We start from the raw sequence: 17,150 nt of genomic DNA, 5'->3' as shown, positions 1-17,150 counted from the left end.
ACTTCCTCCAATCACCTTATAATTATGTTCCCTCGTGACAGCCATTTCCACCCTGGGGAAAAGTCTCTGGCTAGCCATTCTATCCATGCCTCTCATAACCTTGTACACCTCTATCAATTCAACCTCTCTGCCTTCTTCCTCCAGTGAGAAAGCCCAAACTCCCTCAACCTTTCTTCAGAAGACATGCCCTCCCAGTCCAGGCAGCATCCTGGTAAATCTCCACTGTACCCTCTATGCGTACAAACTGGCCGCTGCTTTTATACAGATATAAACTGATAAAAATAATCCATTGGAGGGAAAGTGCTTTAGCACATCATGTAAAGTGAAAATGCACTACATAAATACAACTCCCTTTTAAAAAACACAGCATTCAAGCCAGCCAAGTTACCTGTCACTAAGCTAAAAGCTAAGCCTCTTTTGATGACTTGAGGTTGCAAAAGTTACATAGAATGTTTAGCACAGAAACAGACTATAAGATCATACGTAATAGAAGCAGGAGCAGGGCCATTCAGCCCCCCAAGCCTGCTCCACCAGTCAATAAGATCTTGGCTGATTTGATTGTGGCCACAACTCCACTTTCCTGTCTTTCCCCCCTTAACCATTGACCTTCTTGTCAAACAAAAATCTGTCCAACTGGGCATTGAATATGTCCAATGACCCAACCTCCACTGCTCACCACAGAAGAGAACTCTAAAGACTGCCAACCCTCTGAGAGAAAGAAGGTCTATGCTAGTGTTTATGCTCCATACAAGTCTCGTTCCACCCCTCATCATCTCGCCCTATCAGGATATCCTTCTATTCATTTGTTTATCCAGCTTTCCCTGAAATGCCACTATGCTATTCCTCTAAACCACCCCCAGTGGTTGTGAGTTCCACGTTCTCACCACTTTCTGGGTAAATACGTTTCCCCTGAATTCCTAATTGGATAATCAGTGACCATCTTATATCTATGGCCATTCATTTGTACGCCCTCCCCGCAAGTTGAAATATTTTCTCTCCATTAAACCCTTTTGTAATTTTCACCCCCCAACCAACTCTCTTCTAGAGAGGGTAGCTTGTTCAGTCCTTCCTTTCAATGTTCTTACAAGGCTCAACAGGATAGATGCAGAAAGGATATTTCCCATGGCTGGGGGGGGGTTCTAGAACCAGGGGACACAATCTCTGTTTAAGGGACAAGCCATTTAGCACAGAGATGAGGAGGAATTTCTTCACTCAGATTGTGATGAATCTTTGGAATTCCTACCACAGAGGGCTTTGGAGACTCAATTAGTGAGTATGTTTGAGACAGAGATTGATAGATTTCTGGATACTAATGATGTGCAGGGATATGATGTCGTAGAGGTAGACAATTAACTATGAGCTTGTTGAATGTGGAAGCGAGCCCGAGGGGCTGATTGGCCTCCTGCTGCTCATATGTTCCAATCTTTCGATGTTCCTTTGTGCTTATGTGGTAAAATATCTGAACTCTGGTGTTGCAACTTTGGAGCTGCTTGTTCAAAATACAGATTGCAGCATCAAAGTTCTGAGAAAAAGAAATCATTTGAGCAAATACTCCTTTTGGTTCCTCCCTGTATCTCGTCATTATCAGCGGACTGCAACGCAATTCTTTCATTTTGTGCCAAATGTCACAAAAGGGACAACTGGAAAATAATATTTTGAGGAGAAAAACTTCAAGCAACCTATAGCGTTTTGTGTCTAGCTTCCGCCTCTATCTCACATTCCATCTACACTCACTTTCCTGCTCAGGGAATTATGCAATTATTTGTACAATAACATTTTGCACAGCTTGTTTGGCTCAGAAACATTTGTTTTATAGTTTGCACCAATCTCCACCCCCTTTATCCTCCCACTCCACACCTCCTTCGGTCCTCGACACTGCTTTATAAACAGACACCATGTCATATAACTGTTTACAAAATACAATGGGCACTAGCAGTCAAACCTAACCTTGGCGTTGATGTGTTAAGTTCCAACCTCTTCCAAAGCAATTCCTTCAACATGGGTGTCTGAATTTCTGTTGTGACCCTCAACGGGGGCTCCTGACCAAACAAGGGAGAGTTTGTCAAATGAGTGGGCTGCACGGTGGATAGTGGCAAGTGGTTAGTATTACTGCCTCACAGCACCAGGGACCCGGGTTCAATTCCGGCCTTGGGTGTGTGTGGAGTTTGCACTTCCTCCCCATGTTTGTGTGGCTTTCCTTCGTGTCCTCCGGTTTCTTCCCACAGTCCAAAGATGTGCAGGTGAGATGGATTGGCCAAATTGCCCCTTAGTGTCCATATAAAAAAGATGTGTAGGTTAGGTTAAGGGGTCATTGAGATAGTGCAGGCGACTAAGCTTGGGGGGAATTCTCTTTCAGAGAATTGATGGCGACTCGATGGGCCGCATGGCCTTCTTCTGCACTGTTTTGGTTACTGCCTTTGCACAAAGCAGCCAATAACAAGTCAGCAGTTTGGAAATAATTTCCATAGCATATTTCACAAACTCAGAATGTCCCAAAATGTTCACTTCCAACAAAGGATTTTTGAAGTCTATTCACTGTTCCAGGCCACATCTGGCAGATTGTGTACAGTTTTGGTCGCAGGGATGTACTTCTAAGGCTGTATAAGGATCTGGTCAGACCTCATTTGGAATATTGTGAGCAGTTTTGGGCCGCGTATCTAGGATGTGCTGGACTTGAAAAGGCTCCAGAGGATACTCATAAGAATGATCCCTGGAATGAAGAGCTTGTCATATAAGGAACGGTTCAGAACTATGTACTTGTTGGAGTTTAGAAGTATGAGGGGAGATCTTTGAAACTTACAGGAAATTGAGAGGGACTGGATAGAGTGGTCATGGAGAGGATGTTTCCACTAGTAGGAAAAATTAGAACCCAAGGGCACAGCCTCAGACTGAAAGGATGATCCTTTTAAAACTGAGAAGAGGAGGAATTTCTTCAGCCAGAGGGTGGTGAATCTGTGGAAACTCTTTGCCTCAGAAGGCTGCAAAGGCCAAATCACTGAGTGTCTTTAAGACAGAGATAGATAGGTTCTCGATCATAAGGGGATCAGGGGTTATGGGAGAAGGCAGGAGAATGGGGATGAGAAATATCAGCCATGATTGAATGGTGGAGCAGACTCAATGGGCCAAATGGCCCTAATTCTGCTCCTATATCTTATGGTCTTATCTAAGGAAGGCTATACTTGCACTAGAGGGAATTCAATCGACATTTGCTAGACTGTTTAATGGGATGAGGGAATTGTCCTAGGAGGAGTGGTTGAATAAACTAGGCCTATATTCCATAGACTTTAGATAATGAGAGACAATCTCATCGAAGCACATTACATTTTTTAGCAAGTCGATAGGGTAGAATGCTGGGAGGATGTTTTTCCTTGGTGAATCTAGAACATGGAGTAATAGTTTTGGGATAAGGGTCAGCCATTTAGCACTCAGATGAGGAGAAAATTCTTCATTTAGAGGGCTGAGAATCTTTGGAATTCTCTACCCCAGTGAGTTGTGGGCGCTCTGCCGTTGAGTTTATTCAAGTCAGAGGCTGTTAGGTTTTTGGGTATAATACTAAGGAAATTAAGATATTTGGGAACAGTGTGGAAAAGTGGGATTGAGAAAGTAGTTTTGCGATGATCGTGCTGAAGGTTAGAGTAAGCTCAAAGAGAAAATGACATACTCCAGTTCCTAGATCTTATGTTCGAATGTCGGAAATATGGCAACCGATGTGTGCACAGCAAGGACCCAAAACATCAATGTGATGATGACCAGGTACTCTGGCTGAAGAGTAAATATTGGCCAGTAAGCCCAAGAGTACTCCCCTACTCTTCTTTGAAGTAGTGACCATGGGTTCTTCCACCTGAGGGAGCAGACAGGGTCTCATCCAAAAGATGGCAATTCTGACATGCAGTGTCCACTTGGCACGAGACTGCTTTTGTCCCGGGGTGGGACTTAAACTTAACCTTCCACGCCAAGGTGAGAGTACCATCTACTTAGCCATGGCTGACATCACTACTTGTTTGCTGTAGTACAGGTCACAATAGCCTCAAAGCTGAATGGACACAGGCATAAACAATAAGGTCATCCAACTAAATAATGTTTGTCAATGGAAAATTCCACTTGCTAGTACAGGGCGCAGAGCAGAGCAGGACTTTAAAATATCTGACAAGCTGAGAAGCAAAATGACTTGTTTGTTCTGTTAACTTACCAGGATCAAGTTTCACACTGCATGTTCATTACAATGAATTTCCTCTGTTAATTCGAGGATATTTGAGTGGAATTAACAAAACATTTCTCCACCCTCTATAAATAATACCTAATCCAAAACTCGTACCTTGCATCCATCATCCCAGCAACGATACTGACCCTTGGTCCGCCATCATCTTGATTCTCCATTTCAGAGATTAAGTGCTGATGGCGGGACAGAATCGGTGGACTTCTATGACCGAAAAAGTGGCGCCGCTTCCGGAGCAACTCAGGAACCGTTAAGGGGCTAGCACCGGAGCCATGTAGAACACAATAGATTCCAATGAATAATGGTGTCGGATTCATTGGGCTTGGGATTGGCACTTGAGAGGCTGACAAGATGCAGTCGCATATTAGCATTCCACTCCCTACACACGCTCATCCCAGCCAACAAGATGGCACTGGTTGCACTGGAGCAACCATTGATGGGTCGGCTGGGACTAGAGAGTACCTAGGAGGGTGGCGTGTGGAGATACGCTGGTTCCGTGGGGTTGGCCAAGAGGTGGGCTGTGGGTTTGAGGTGGACGGCACAGAATACCATCGCCATTGCAAGGCAGCCATGTGGCTGCGCATGCCACTGACTGTCCACTGTGAACCTAGTGCCACAGTTGTATGGGTATCTCCACACACTCCCCTCCCCCCCGGCCCTGGCAGAAAGCCCTCCAGCCAGCAGCACAACTGTCAGCAAACTATGGCGATGTTGGGACACTTTCCATATCCCCTCTCTTTCTCCCTCATCAGGCACAGCACCTGTTTCCTGATTTTTGTGAAATACGGCGTTGGTAATGCCTCCCGGCAGAGGTGGAGCATCGCAGAGGCCCCGGAGAATACGAGGTCAGGTCCGCTAATGATATCCCAATGGCATTTACTGTACATGCAGAGTCGGATACATTGACACCGCTGTTGAGTCACTGGAGAATGACATTCTGGTGGGCGCCCAGCGCCGGCCACGATTTTGGCCTTATAGCCGATTCTCCGCCCAATCACCTTTCCCATTTTCGGTGTCAGCGATGGAGAATCACGCCCCTCATCTTCGTATTCAAGCCCCTTTATAGCCATAGCCTCTCACTCTCTCTGTAATCTTCTTCAGCGTTATGATAGTTAAATACGTTTAAAATAGTGATTGCCAGATTTATGGATATTAAAGCTACCCAAGGGATGTGGGGGATTGTGCAGGAAAGTAGTGTTGAGGTGGAAAATTAACCACAACTTTATTGACTGGCAGAGCAGGCTAGAAGGACCTGCTCTGATTTTTTTGGTTCTGTTAAATGGCAGTTGCTGATTAACACTTCTGACTAAATTTGCTGCGTTTAGAGCTCCCAACACAGAGCCTGTTGTGCAAACATGTAGGGAATTAGCAGGTTTGTCCAACTAATTTCTTTAATATTCAACAGTTAGTCACCCTCCTTCCTTCTATTTTTTGTAATGACTCCCTTCAAGTGCAGGCTGCTTGATGGTGGAGTATCCAGTACAGACCTGATTAACACCCAGTTGAGGTGATTGTCCTAACCTGTTTATAGAGAATCACATACAATTTTTAATTCGATCTTTCAAGCCCCTCTAAAGAAACACGACAAAGGGTCACCTGGACTCGAAACGTTAGCTCTTTTCTCTCCTGACAGACGCTTCCACACCTGCAGAGATTTTCCAGCATTTTCTCTTTGGTTTCAGATTCCAGCGTCCGCAGTAATTTGCTTTGAACCATGTTCTTTCATATATTTTATATTGCCTACATCAAAGGCATGTGCCACAAATAAGGTTTGGGGCGTGATCCAATGGCCATGCTATGCCCGAAAAGCAGCTCGCCATGGTGTAGCGTGGCCGATAAAAGCTGGGAGACCCTGGCCGAGATTCTCCAATCCGGTGCCGGGTCGGAGAATGCCGCCCCGACACCGGCTTCCCCATTCTCCGGGTCCATTTATTGGGCGCCGGTGGGATCGCCGCCATGCCGGTCGGGGACCGTTGACAGCAGCCCCCCGGCGATTCTCCATGCTCCGATGGGCCGAGTGGCCGATGGGTTTTGGCCGAGTCCCCGCCGACATGGTTTTACTCACCTCCCACATGGCGGGGACCTGGAAGGTGAGTGTGTGGGGGGCCGTCCTGGAGGGGGGGCAGGGGGGGCGGGGAGGATCCGACCCAGGGGGGCCCCGCACAGTGGCCTGGCCCCGCGATCGGGGCCTACTGATCAGCAGGCAAGCTGGTTCCGTGGGGGCCTACATTACTCCGTGCCAGGCCCCTGTAGGGCTCCGCCATATTGCCCGTGGGCGGCGCAGAAAAGGGAACCCCCTTGCATGCGGCGAAAAAACGGCCGGCCGTTCCTCGCATGCGCGAAAAATACACCGGCTGTTCTGCGCATGCGCAAACTCGCATGGGCCGTTCCGTGCCGGCTGAAGCTGCCGGGACCACTCTGGCGCCAACCTAGCCCCTAGAAATGTGAGGAATTCCTCACTTTCGGGGGCTATTGATGACAGGAGTGGTTGGCCCCAGTTTTCACGCTGGCACAGAGACATAGCCCCATTATTAGAGAATCCCGCCTCCTGCTCCTGGCAACACCTCGCGAGATCTAGTGCAACCTTGCAAGACGTTGCAATGTAAATCCTGTCCATTTTGCTGGGATCACTTTTCAGCAAATCTGCATATTAGAGCGAGACAGCTAATCTCACTGTAATATGCAGTTTCTCAAAGTACCCGAGACATTGAGATCTATCCCCTTTGCCTCGGAGACCTTGGGTGAGCGCCGTTCAGAAACCAACTCAGATCGACGGGCTATGGCTAGCCGACGGGGGAGGGGGGGCGGGACGCCCTCTGATCCGGTTGGTCACCTGGAATGTGAGAGGGTTGAATGGGCCGGTGAAGCGGTCGAGGGTACTGGCTCACCTGAAGGGGCTAAAGGCGGATGTGGCAATGCTTCAGGAGACCCACCTGAGGGTGGCGGACCAGGTCCGCCTGAGGAAGGGATGGGTGGGGCAGGTTTTCCACTCGGGGTTGGATGTGAGAACCGGGGAGTGGCGATTCTGGTGGGGAAAAAATGTGTCGTTTGAGGCATCGGAGGTGGTGGCGGATAAGGGGGGGAGGTATGTGATGGTTAGGGCAGGCTACAAGGAGAGAAGGTGGTACTGGCTAGTGTGTATGCCCCAAATTGAGACGATGCGGGCTTTATGAGGCGTATGTTGGGACGGATCCCGATCTGGAGGCGGGAGGTCTGATCATAGGGGGGGACTTTAATACGGTGTTGGATCCTTCACTGGATCCGGTCCAGCTCTAGGACGGGTAGGAGGCCGGCGGCGGCCAAGGTACTGAGAGGGTTTATGGATCAGATCGGTGGAGTGGATCCATGGAGGTTGTGAGGGCCGAGGGCACGCGAGTACTCTTTCTTCTCCCACGTACATAGGGTCTACTCTCGGATAGATTTCTTCGTGGTTGAGTAGGGGACTGATTCCGAGAGTGGAGGAGGCCGAGTATTCGGCCATTGCAATCTCCGACCACGCTCCGCATTGGATAGAGTTGGAGATGGGAGAGGTGCGAGACCAACGTCCGTTGTGGCGGTTGGATGTGGGGTTGTTGGCGGAGGAGGAGGTGTGTAGGAGGGTCCGGGCAAGTATTGAGGGGCACCTTGAGGTGAATGATACGGGGGAGGTTCAGGTGGGGATGGTCTGGGAAGCTCTGAAGGCAGTAATTCGTGGGGAGCTGATATCCATCCGGGCACACAGGGAGAGGAGCGAGAGGAGTGAGAGGGATAGACTGGTGGGAAAGATGCTGGAGGTGGACAGGAGGTATGCAGAGGCACCAGAGGAGGGACTGTTGGGGGAGAGGCGCAGCCTGAAGGCTAAATTTGATTTGCTGACCACTAGAAAGGCGGAGGCACAGTGGAGGAAGGCACAAGGGGCAGTGTACGAACATGGTGAAAAGGCGAGTAGGATGCTGGCTCATCAGCTGCGTAAGCGGGATGCGGCTAAGGAGATTGCTGGAGTGAGAGATAAGAGTGGGAATGTGGCGCGGAAGGGGGTAGAGGTGAATGAGGTCTTCAAGGATTTTTACGGGGAATTGTACCGGTCGGAGCCAACGGGGGAGAGGAGGGGAATGGAGAGGTTCCTGGATGGGCTTTCTTTCCCGAAGGTGCAGGAGGAGAAGGTGGAGGGGTTGGGTGCGCCGATTGAGCTGGAGGAGCTAGTTAAGGGGATCGGGCAGATGCAGTCAGGGAAGGCACCGGGGCCGGATGGGTTCCCGGTGGAATTTTATAAAAAGTTTGTGGATCTAGTGGGCCCCTTGCTGGTGCGAACACTCAATGAAGCGTGGGAGGGGGGGACTTTGCCCCCGACGATGTCACGGGCGCTGATCTCGTTAATTTTAAAGAAGGACAAGGACCCCCAGCAGTGTGGTTCATACAGGCCCATATCTCTCCTCAACGTGGACGCTAAGGTGCTGGCAAAAATCCTGGCCACCAGGATAGAGGACTGTGTGCCAGGGGTTGTGCACGAGGACCAGACAGGTTTTGTGAAGGGAAGGCAGCTGAACACGAATGTGCGGAGATTGCTGAATGTCATTATGATGCCGGCGATTGAGGGGGAGGCAGAGATAGTGGTGGCACTGGATGCGGAGAAGGCCTTCGATAGAGTGGAGTGGGGGGTACCTATGGGAGGTGTTGGGGAGGTTTGGATTTGGTGAAGGGTTTATTAGATGGGTGAGGCTGCTATATGAGGCCCCGATGGCGTGCGTGGCCACGAATAGAAGGAGGTCGGAGTACTTCCGGCTTTACCGAGGGACCAGGCAGGGTTGCCCCCTGTCCCCCTTGTTGTTTGCACTGGCAATCGAGCCACTGGCGATGGCATTGAGAGATTCAGAGAGGTGGAGAGGCTTGGTGCGAGGTGGAGAGGAACATAGGGTGTCGTTGTATGCCGACGACCTGTTACTGTATGTGGCGGACCCGGTGGGAGGGATGCCAGGAGTGATGGAGTTACTAGCCGAGTTTGGGACCTTCTCAGGTTATAAATTAAACTTAGGCAAGAGCGAGGTGTTTGTGGTGCACCCTGGAGACCAGGAGGAAGGAATTGGTAGGCTCCCGCTTAGGCGGGCAGGGGAGAGCTTTAGGTACCTGGGGGTGCAAGTGGCCAGGGACTGGGGGACTCTCCACAAGCATAACTTTACCAGGCTGGTAGATCAGATGGAGGAGGAGTTCAGGAGGTGGGACATGCTGCCATTGTCGTTGGCGGGGAGGGTGCAGTCCGTCAAAATGACAGTGCTTCCGAGGTTCTTGTTCCTTTTTCAGTGCCTGCCCATATTTATCCCCAGGGCCTTCTTTAGGAGAGTGACTAGCAGTATTCTGAGTTTTGTGTGGGCACATGGGACTCCGAGAGTGAGGAGGGTGTTCCTGGAGCGAGGAAGGGATGGAGGTGGGCTGGCACTGCCCAACCTTCTGGGGTACTATTGGGCAGCCAATGTGTCAATGGTGCGTAAATGGGTGATGGAGGGGGGAGGGGCGGCGTGGAAAAGAATGGAGATGGCGTCATGTAGAGGTACGAGCCTGGGTGCCATGGTAACGGCACCGTTGCCGCTCTCCCCTAAGAGGTTTACCACGAGCCCGGTGGTGGCAGCGACCCTAAGAATCTGGGAACAATGGAGACGGCATCGGGGGGAAACAAGGGGCTCGATGGAGGCTCCACTGGGTGGCAACCATCGGTTCATCCCGGGGAACACGGATGGGGGATTCAGGGGGTGGCAAAGGGCGGGCATCAGCAAATTGAGGGACCTGTTTATTGGCGGGAGGTTTGCGGGCCTGGGGGAACTGGAAGATAAATTTGGCCTTCCCCAGGGGAACATGTTCAGATACCTGCAGGTAAAGGCGTTTGCTAGGCGACAGGTAGAGGGATTCCCTTTGCTGCCCTCGCAGGGGACGATGGACAGAGTGCTTTCGGGGGTGTGGGTAGGAGAGGGGAAGGTGTCTGACATCTATAAGGTAATGCAGGAGGTGGAGGAGTCGTCAGTGGAGGAGCTGAAGGCTAAATGGGAGGAGGAACTCGGGGAGCAGATAGAGGACGGGACTTGGGCGGATGCCTTGGAGAGAGTCAACTCTTCCTCCTCATGTGCGAGGCTTAGTCTCATCCAATTTAAGGTGCTGCACTGGGCCCACATGTCCGGGACTAGGATGAGTAGGTTCTTCGGGGGTGCGGACAGGTGCACCAGATGTTCGGGGAGTCCTGCGAACCACGCCCATATGTTCTGGGCATGCCCAGCACTGGAAGAATTCTGGAAGGGGGTGGCGGGGACGGTGTCGAGGGTGGTTGGATCCAGGGTCAAACCAGGGTGGGGACTCGCGATTTTTGGAGTTGTGGTAGAGCCGGGAGTGCAGGAGGCGAAAGAGGCCGGTGTCCTGGCCTTTGCGTCCCTAGTAGCCCGTCGAAGGATTCTGTTACAATGGAAGGATGCAAGGCCCCCAAGTGTGGAGACCTGGATCAGTGACATGGCGGGATTTATAAAATTGGAAAAGGTCAAATTTGCCCTGAGAGGATCAATACAAGGGTTCTATAAACGATGGCAGCCTTTTCTGGACTTCCTGGCTCAGAGATAGGTAACTGGATCAATAGCAGCAGCAACCCGGGGGGGGGGGGGGGGGGGGGGGGTGCATTATTGTAGTGTTTATTCTGTAACTTTATAGTGTGTTAATTTGCGTTGTTGTTAAAATGATGGGTTGTTCATGGGGATGGGGCGAATGTATATGATTGTTAATATTATTGTTATTTTCGGTATTTTACTAAGGTGCGTCAATGTTGTATAAAATCAAAATTTCTCAATAAAAATTATTTAAAAAAAAAAAAGAAACCAACTCAGATGTTTTGATCTGCAAGGATTTTATTCACATCAATGTGTAATTGGTTTACTGGGCTGTGATTGACAGCTTGCACACAGTCATCTGTCTGGATTGTTTAATTTCATTTATTTTCATGCTTGAATGGATCTCAAGAACTCAACTGTGAAACTAACCGCAATGTTTATAAATTTATAGCTGTGATTGACACCTATTGGGCCACATCAAAAGCAGTTAAGTGCTCTAACTTCCTCTTTTCCTCTACAGAAATCTCTCCAGATTATTCAATTAGTAAATAAATATGACGGTATTGCACTCAGTACTTGATGTAATTAAGGTAGCCAATTTCCAAAATACATTTGGTAATATGTCATATATAAGGGACACGATCTTCCCAAAAGGGAACACAGTCCCCGAGCTAGCACGTTTAGCCACGTGTTAAGGGGCAGCACGGTAGCATGGTGGTTAGCATAAATGCTTCACAGCTCCAGGGTCCCAGGTTCGATTCCCGGCTGGGTCACTGTCTGTGCGGAGTCTGCACGTCCTCCCTGTGTGTGCGTGGGTTTCCTCCGGGTGCTCCGGTTTCCTCCCACAGTCCAAAGATGTGCGGGTTAGGTGGATTGGCCATGCTAAATTGCCCGTAGTGTCCTAAAAAAAGTAAGATTAAGGGGGGGGTTGTTGGGTTACGGGTATAGGGTGGATACGTGGGTTTGAGTAGGGTGATCATTGTTCGGCACAACATCGAGGGCCGAAGGGCCTGTTCTGTGCTGTACTGTTCTATGTTCTATGTTTCCCTGCACTCGCAGTTCCGTGGAACACGTGGCTATTCAATGTTACTCGCATTAAATAAGGGGATTAAACTGGAAACACATGGCTGAGGCCGCACATAGTCCCGTTTCTTACAACGGGGAGCCAGGTTCATCTGTGCCTTCACGGAGGCCCTCTATGCCCAGGGAGCTCAATACATCCTTTTAAATGTGGACTGAGCCGACCAGGTTGCCCGGGTGGAGAGGTTTGCCATCATTTCCGGGATGCCCTGGGTCCAGGGGGTAATCGACGGGATGCAATCCCCCTACGAGCATCTGCAGATGACAGGCGGCTCTATGCCAACCGAAAGGGGTATCACTCTATGAACGTGCAGCTGCTAAGTGACCATCAGCGACACATCATTCGCCTCTGTACCCAATACCCGGGGGAGGGCGAGGATGGGCAGGACGTGGGGCCCAGGCAGGCAATGGGAGGCTGTACAACATGTGCGCCAGGGTGAAAGCGCACAGAACGCTTGATCGCCTCCAGGTTCACTGACTGAGGGTGTGGATGGGGTGGACTGGCCAGGGGCACAGACACCGCATCCCAACCCCATGCCTCTCCCCTCACTCCCCGACCCCCCCCCCCCCCCCCCCCCCCCCCCCTCCCCCGCAACTCCCTCCGTGATACATACCTGCCACACTACAGGGTGTGGGCCCTGGGTTGGCAGTAACACCACGGTAGCACTTTTCACCGTCCACCTGGGTGGACCCTGAATGCGAACTGACCATTCCATCACCTTCTGGGTTTGTGTCTTCCTCTTCCCATCTTCCTCTGGGACTGGCCACCTCCCTCTGTGACTGCGTCACATCAGCCAGCGCCTGGGAAATGCTGTCGTCGTGCCCCCAGACATGGCCTGTTGTGACTGGGCCATGCTCAGGAGCACCTTTGCAATGTCCAGACAGCTCTGGGACATGGTCACCCATGAGATGGCAACCCTGCCTGGGCCTCGGCCACCACCTGCACAGAATGCCCTAGGCCTTGAACATAGCCACAACCATCGTCTGCAATGCCTCCACCATGGATGTCACCTGTGCGGAGTTGTCCTGGGTGGCACGCATTGTCAGCACGACCTCTTGCTGCTGTGCCTGTAGGTACTGGATGCTTTGCCTTCATGTAGTCCCTGGCTCTGCAACTACACCTCCACTAGGTGGGACTGCCTATTCCAGATGCCAAAAACTTGTCTGGACGTCAGCTAGTCCCTGGGGTCGGCCTGCCGTCCGATCGCCCGCCGCCCTCGGGTGTTCCCACCACCACCTGCTGTACCGGGTGAGCTGTGGTGTGCACCAGATTGTGTCCCAGGAGCATCTTCACTAAAGTGCCCAACTGAGGTGAGAGTTTCTGGGATGGAGGAGGGTGTTGGAGACAGCTGTGATGGGAAATCAGTCATCCTCTGACCCGAGCTCCGGGGTCTCCTGAGTCTCGGGCGGAGGGCTGGTGTCCGAGCTGATATCTCCGTCGCTGCTCGGCTCACCGGGGGAAGGGGAGTGGGGGTCCACCGGCTATGGAACTGGCTGGGGGCGGGGACGTCAGATGGACCCGCTCCATCACCAGTAGGTCCTGCAAGACAAGACGCATGATGGGCCGGGGGGTAGTAAGCATGTGGGGGTGGGGTTGGGGGGCAGTGTGAAGATGGTGTGGGGGTGGTGTTAGGTGGGGGTGGTTGACACGTAACATGGGGACCCGCAACTAAGCGGGGTCTCACTTTCTCGCCTGGGGCCGAACTCTACCTCTGCTCCCACAGTGAGGGGCCACAGGTCCAGCGGTTCCCCCTCCTGCCTTCTCCCTCTCCCAATGATTATGCGCACCCTTCTCCTGCGGGGGGAGGATGGCAAGCAGACAGCGCAGACAGTACGATGCATGCAGCCCAGGAGGAGGGTAACTGAAGGCATCAGTGGCCAGGGCACCCGGACATGGCGGGCGGTATGGATGCCGACATGTGGTGCAAGGTGGGGGTTCGGCCACCCTCAGGTGGGGGGGGGTGTTGTGTTCCTGGGGTACCAGGGGCACAGTGCTACTTACTCACCTTGGCCGGCCTGCGGAAGTTGTGCAGTTTTTTTATGGCATTGCTGACCGGTCCAGACGGTGTTGCCCATTGTGCTGACGGCCTCTGCCAGCTGAGGGTGCTCCGGAACTGTGAACATCGGCGGCTGGCAAATCTCCTTCCTGTGCCGATGTACAGGATCAGCCATCTTCCTCCACTGCGTCCAAGAGGGTCTCCAGCTCGACATCGGTAAACTGCGGGGCTGTTCTGATCGCTGCCATCTTGTTGGCTGGGGTGGTGTGTGTGGGGAGTGAAGTTTGTATTTGCGGCTGCAGCTTGGCAGCCTCCTGAGTGCCAATCGCAGAACTGGCAAATCCGGCACCGTTTCTCATTGGAATCGATTGTGTTCCATGGGGCGCTGATGTTAGCCCCTTAACAGTAGCAGAATCGGTCCAGGTGTGGGTCAATCTTTCTGTCATCCACGTCCTCAAATTCTGCATCGGCATCAACACTTAGTCTCAGAAATAGAGAATTCTGCCCTGGAACTTATTGTATTGGATGTAATATACCAGCACAGATAAAGGATGGGCTAATGAACAAGAAAAGTGGGGGTTGGGATAAGTATGTCATTTCCAGGTTGGCAAACTGTAATTCGTGGAGTGCCACAGGGATCAGTGCCAAGGCTGCAACTATTTACAATTTAATGGCTTGAATGAAGGGACCAAATCTATTGCTGCCAAATTAGCCGAAGATACAAAAATAGGTAGGGAAACAAGTTGCGAGGAGGAAACAAAGGTCGAAATTTTCTGGCCGTTCAGGTTAGTGGGATCTTCCAGTCCTGCCAATGGCACTGCCCTGCCATGAATTTCTCGGTGGCTGGGGGTGGATTCAACAGGAATCCTCGTTGACAAAGGCAGGACCAGATGATCCCAACCGCTGGCCAATAGCGAGCCACCTTCGCCATAGCGAAATATGTGGTAGGGGCGTGCTGAAAATCCCACTCAAAGAATCCGCAAAGAAATATAGATCGGTTAAGTGAATGGGCAAAAAATTTGGCAGCTGGAATATGATGCGGAAAAAAGTGAACTTGCCCACTTTGGCATGAAGAATAAGAAAGCAGAATATTATTCAAATGAGGAGAGACTGCAGAATACTGCACTACAGAGGGATCTGGGTGTCCTTGTACATGAATCACAAATAATTCGGAAGGCAATTGGAATGTTGGCCTTTAAAAGTAGGGACATCTTGCTACAACTGTACAGCGCATAGGGGAGACTGCATCTGGAGTACTGAGTACAGTTGTGGTCTCCTTACTGAAGAATATACGTGCATTGGAAGTAGTTCAGAGAAAGCTCATGAGGCTGATTCCTGGGATAAAATGATCGTTTATGAGGAAAGGTTGAGCAGCTTGGGCTTGTATCAGTCGAGTTCAGAAGATCATTGAAGGTGACAGGACAGTTTGAGAGAGCAGTTAATGAAGCAGATAGTATTCTGGGCTTTATTATTAGAGGCATAGAGTCCAAGAGCAGGAGGTTGTGTTGAACTTATATAAGGCATTAGTTAGGCTTTAACTGGAGCATTGTGTACAGTTCTGGGTGACACACTAAAGGGACGATGTGAACATGTAATGATAGGGAGATATTAGAAATATGGGTTCAGAAATATGGGTTCAGAGGAGCAGGGGCATTCTTCCCAATATCCTGGCCAATATTCATCCCTCAACTAAAGTTATTAAAAACAGATTGTCTGGTCATTATCACATTACCGTGTGTGGGAGTTTGACATGAACAATCAGCTGCCACCTTTCTGGGCTGATGAAAGGTGCTATAGAAATGCAGGAGGTTTCCTGCAACAAATTTAAAAACAGCACCTTCAGAAAAGAAAGCAAATGTTTAATTTCTTGACTTTGGCAGGAGAAAGGGGTGAATCTCACTCACATTGAATCCAGGCCTTCGCGCTTCAAGAGAGGAGAGTACGAGTTCTTTATCGATCTGGACTGTGAAGATATGGCCAGCCTCGAGGAGATCCTCCACAGTTTACGACAAGAGATCAGCGGCACAGTTCATGAACTTTCACGGGACAAGATAAAGGACACAGGTAACAGAGTCCTTTCTCTCTCAATTATTAAACAAGGATGGGTGCAGTTAGGGGGGGCAGGTACTTAGATACATAGAAGATAGGAGCAGGAGGAGGCCTTTTGGCCCTTCGAGCCTGCTTTGCCATTCATCATAATCATGGCTCGTCATCCAACTCAATAGTCTACTCCTGCTTTCACCCATAGCCTTTGATCCCATTCTCCCCAAGTGCTATATCTAGCCGCCTCTTGAATATATTCAATGATTTAGCATCAACTACTTCCTGTGGTAATGAATTCCACAGGCTCACCACTCTTTGGGTAAAGAAATGTCTCCTCATCTCTGTCTGAAATGGTTTACCCTGAATCCTCAGACTGTGACCCCTGGTCTGGACACGCCCACCGTTGGGACTATCTTCCCTGCATCTACCCTGTCTAATCCTGTTAGAATTTTTAAAGTCTCTATGAGTCCCCCTCATTCTTCTGAACTCCAGCGAGAACAATCAGGTGTGTGGGAATGGGGTGTGCGGAGATGTAGGGTGGGAGAAATTGTGCAGGATGAGGGTAGTTGTATAGGATGACCAGGTTGTATGTCAGGGCATGGGGGGGGGGGGGGGGGGGGGGGAGGTGGGGGGAGATCCTGGGCGGGATTCTCTGACCCCCCACTGGGCGGAGATTTGCCGGGGGGCAGCGTGAATCACCCCCCGACGCCGGCTGCCGGATTCTTTGGCGCCGGGTTTTTGACGGGGGCAGGAATCGCTCCGCGCCTGTCGGGGACTGTTGGCAGCAGCCCCCCGGCGCGTCTCCGGCCCACGATGGGCCGAGTGGCCACCCGTGTTCGGCCGGTCCTGCCGGTGTAAATTAGACCAGGTCCTTACCGGCAGAACCTGGCTCTGTGGGCGGCCTGCGAATTCCTCGGGGGGACGCGGGGGATTCTGGCCCTGGGGGCAGCCCCTATGGTGGCCTGGCCCGCGATCAGGGCCCACCGATCCGCGGGCAGGCCTGTGCCGTTGGGGCACTCTTTCCCACCGCGCCGGCCGGTGTAACGGTCCACCATGGCTGGCGCGGAGAAGATCCCCCTGCACATGCACTGGGATGACGCCGGCACACGCTGGTGCTCCTGCGCATGCAGCAACTCACGTCGGCCGGCTAGCGCGGCGCCAACCCCGCCAGCGCCGGCCTAGTCCCTGAATTCCGGGCCACTCCTCGCCGCCGGTACGGCCCGCCCTGCCAGTTGGCAGGGAATCCCGCCCCCT

General features: G+C 51.4%; 1 protein-coding gene across 1 annotated transcript in view; it reads left to right on the top strand.

Annotated features, from left to right (window-relative positions):
- The window catches only part of pah (phenylalanine hydroxylase), an 87,380-nt gene that overhangs the window by 23,506 nt on the left and 46,724 nt on the right, over positions 1–17,150 (top strand). Inside the window, exon 3 of the mRNA XM_038781174.1 lies at positions 15,734–15,917. Coding sequence (XP_038637102.1) covers positions 15,734–15,917 — 184 coding nt within the window. The remainder of the gene's footprint in view (positions 1–15,733; positions 15,918–17,150) is intronic.

Source organism: Scyliorhinus canicula, chromosome 20, assembly GCF_902713615.1.
Source record: "Scyliorhinus canicula chromosome 20, sScyCan1.1, whole genome shotgun sequence".
In the NCBI taxonomy this organism is placed as follows: domain Eukaryota; kingdom Metazoa; phylum Chordata; class Chondrichthyes; order Carcharhiniformes; family Scyliorhinidae; genus Scyliorhinus; species Scyliorhinus canicula.
This window is presented reverse-complemented; position numbering and strand designations above follow the sequence as displayed.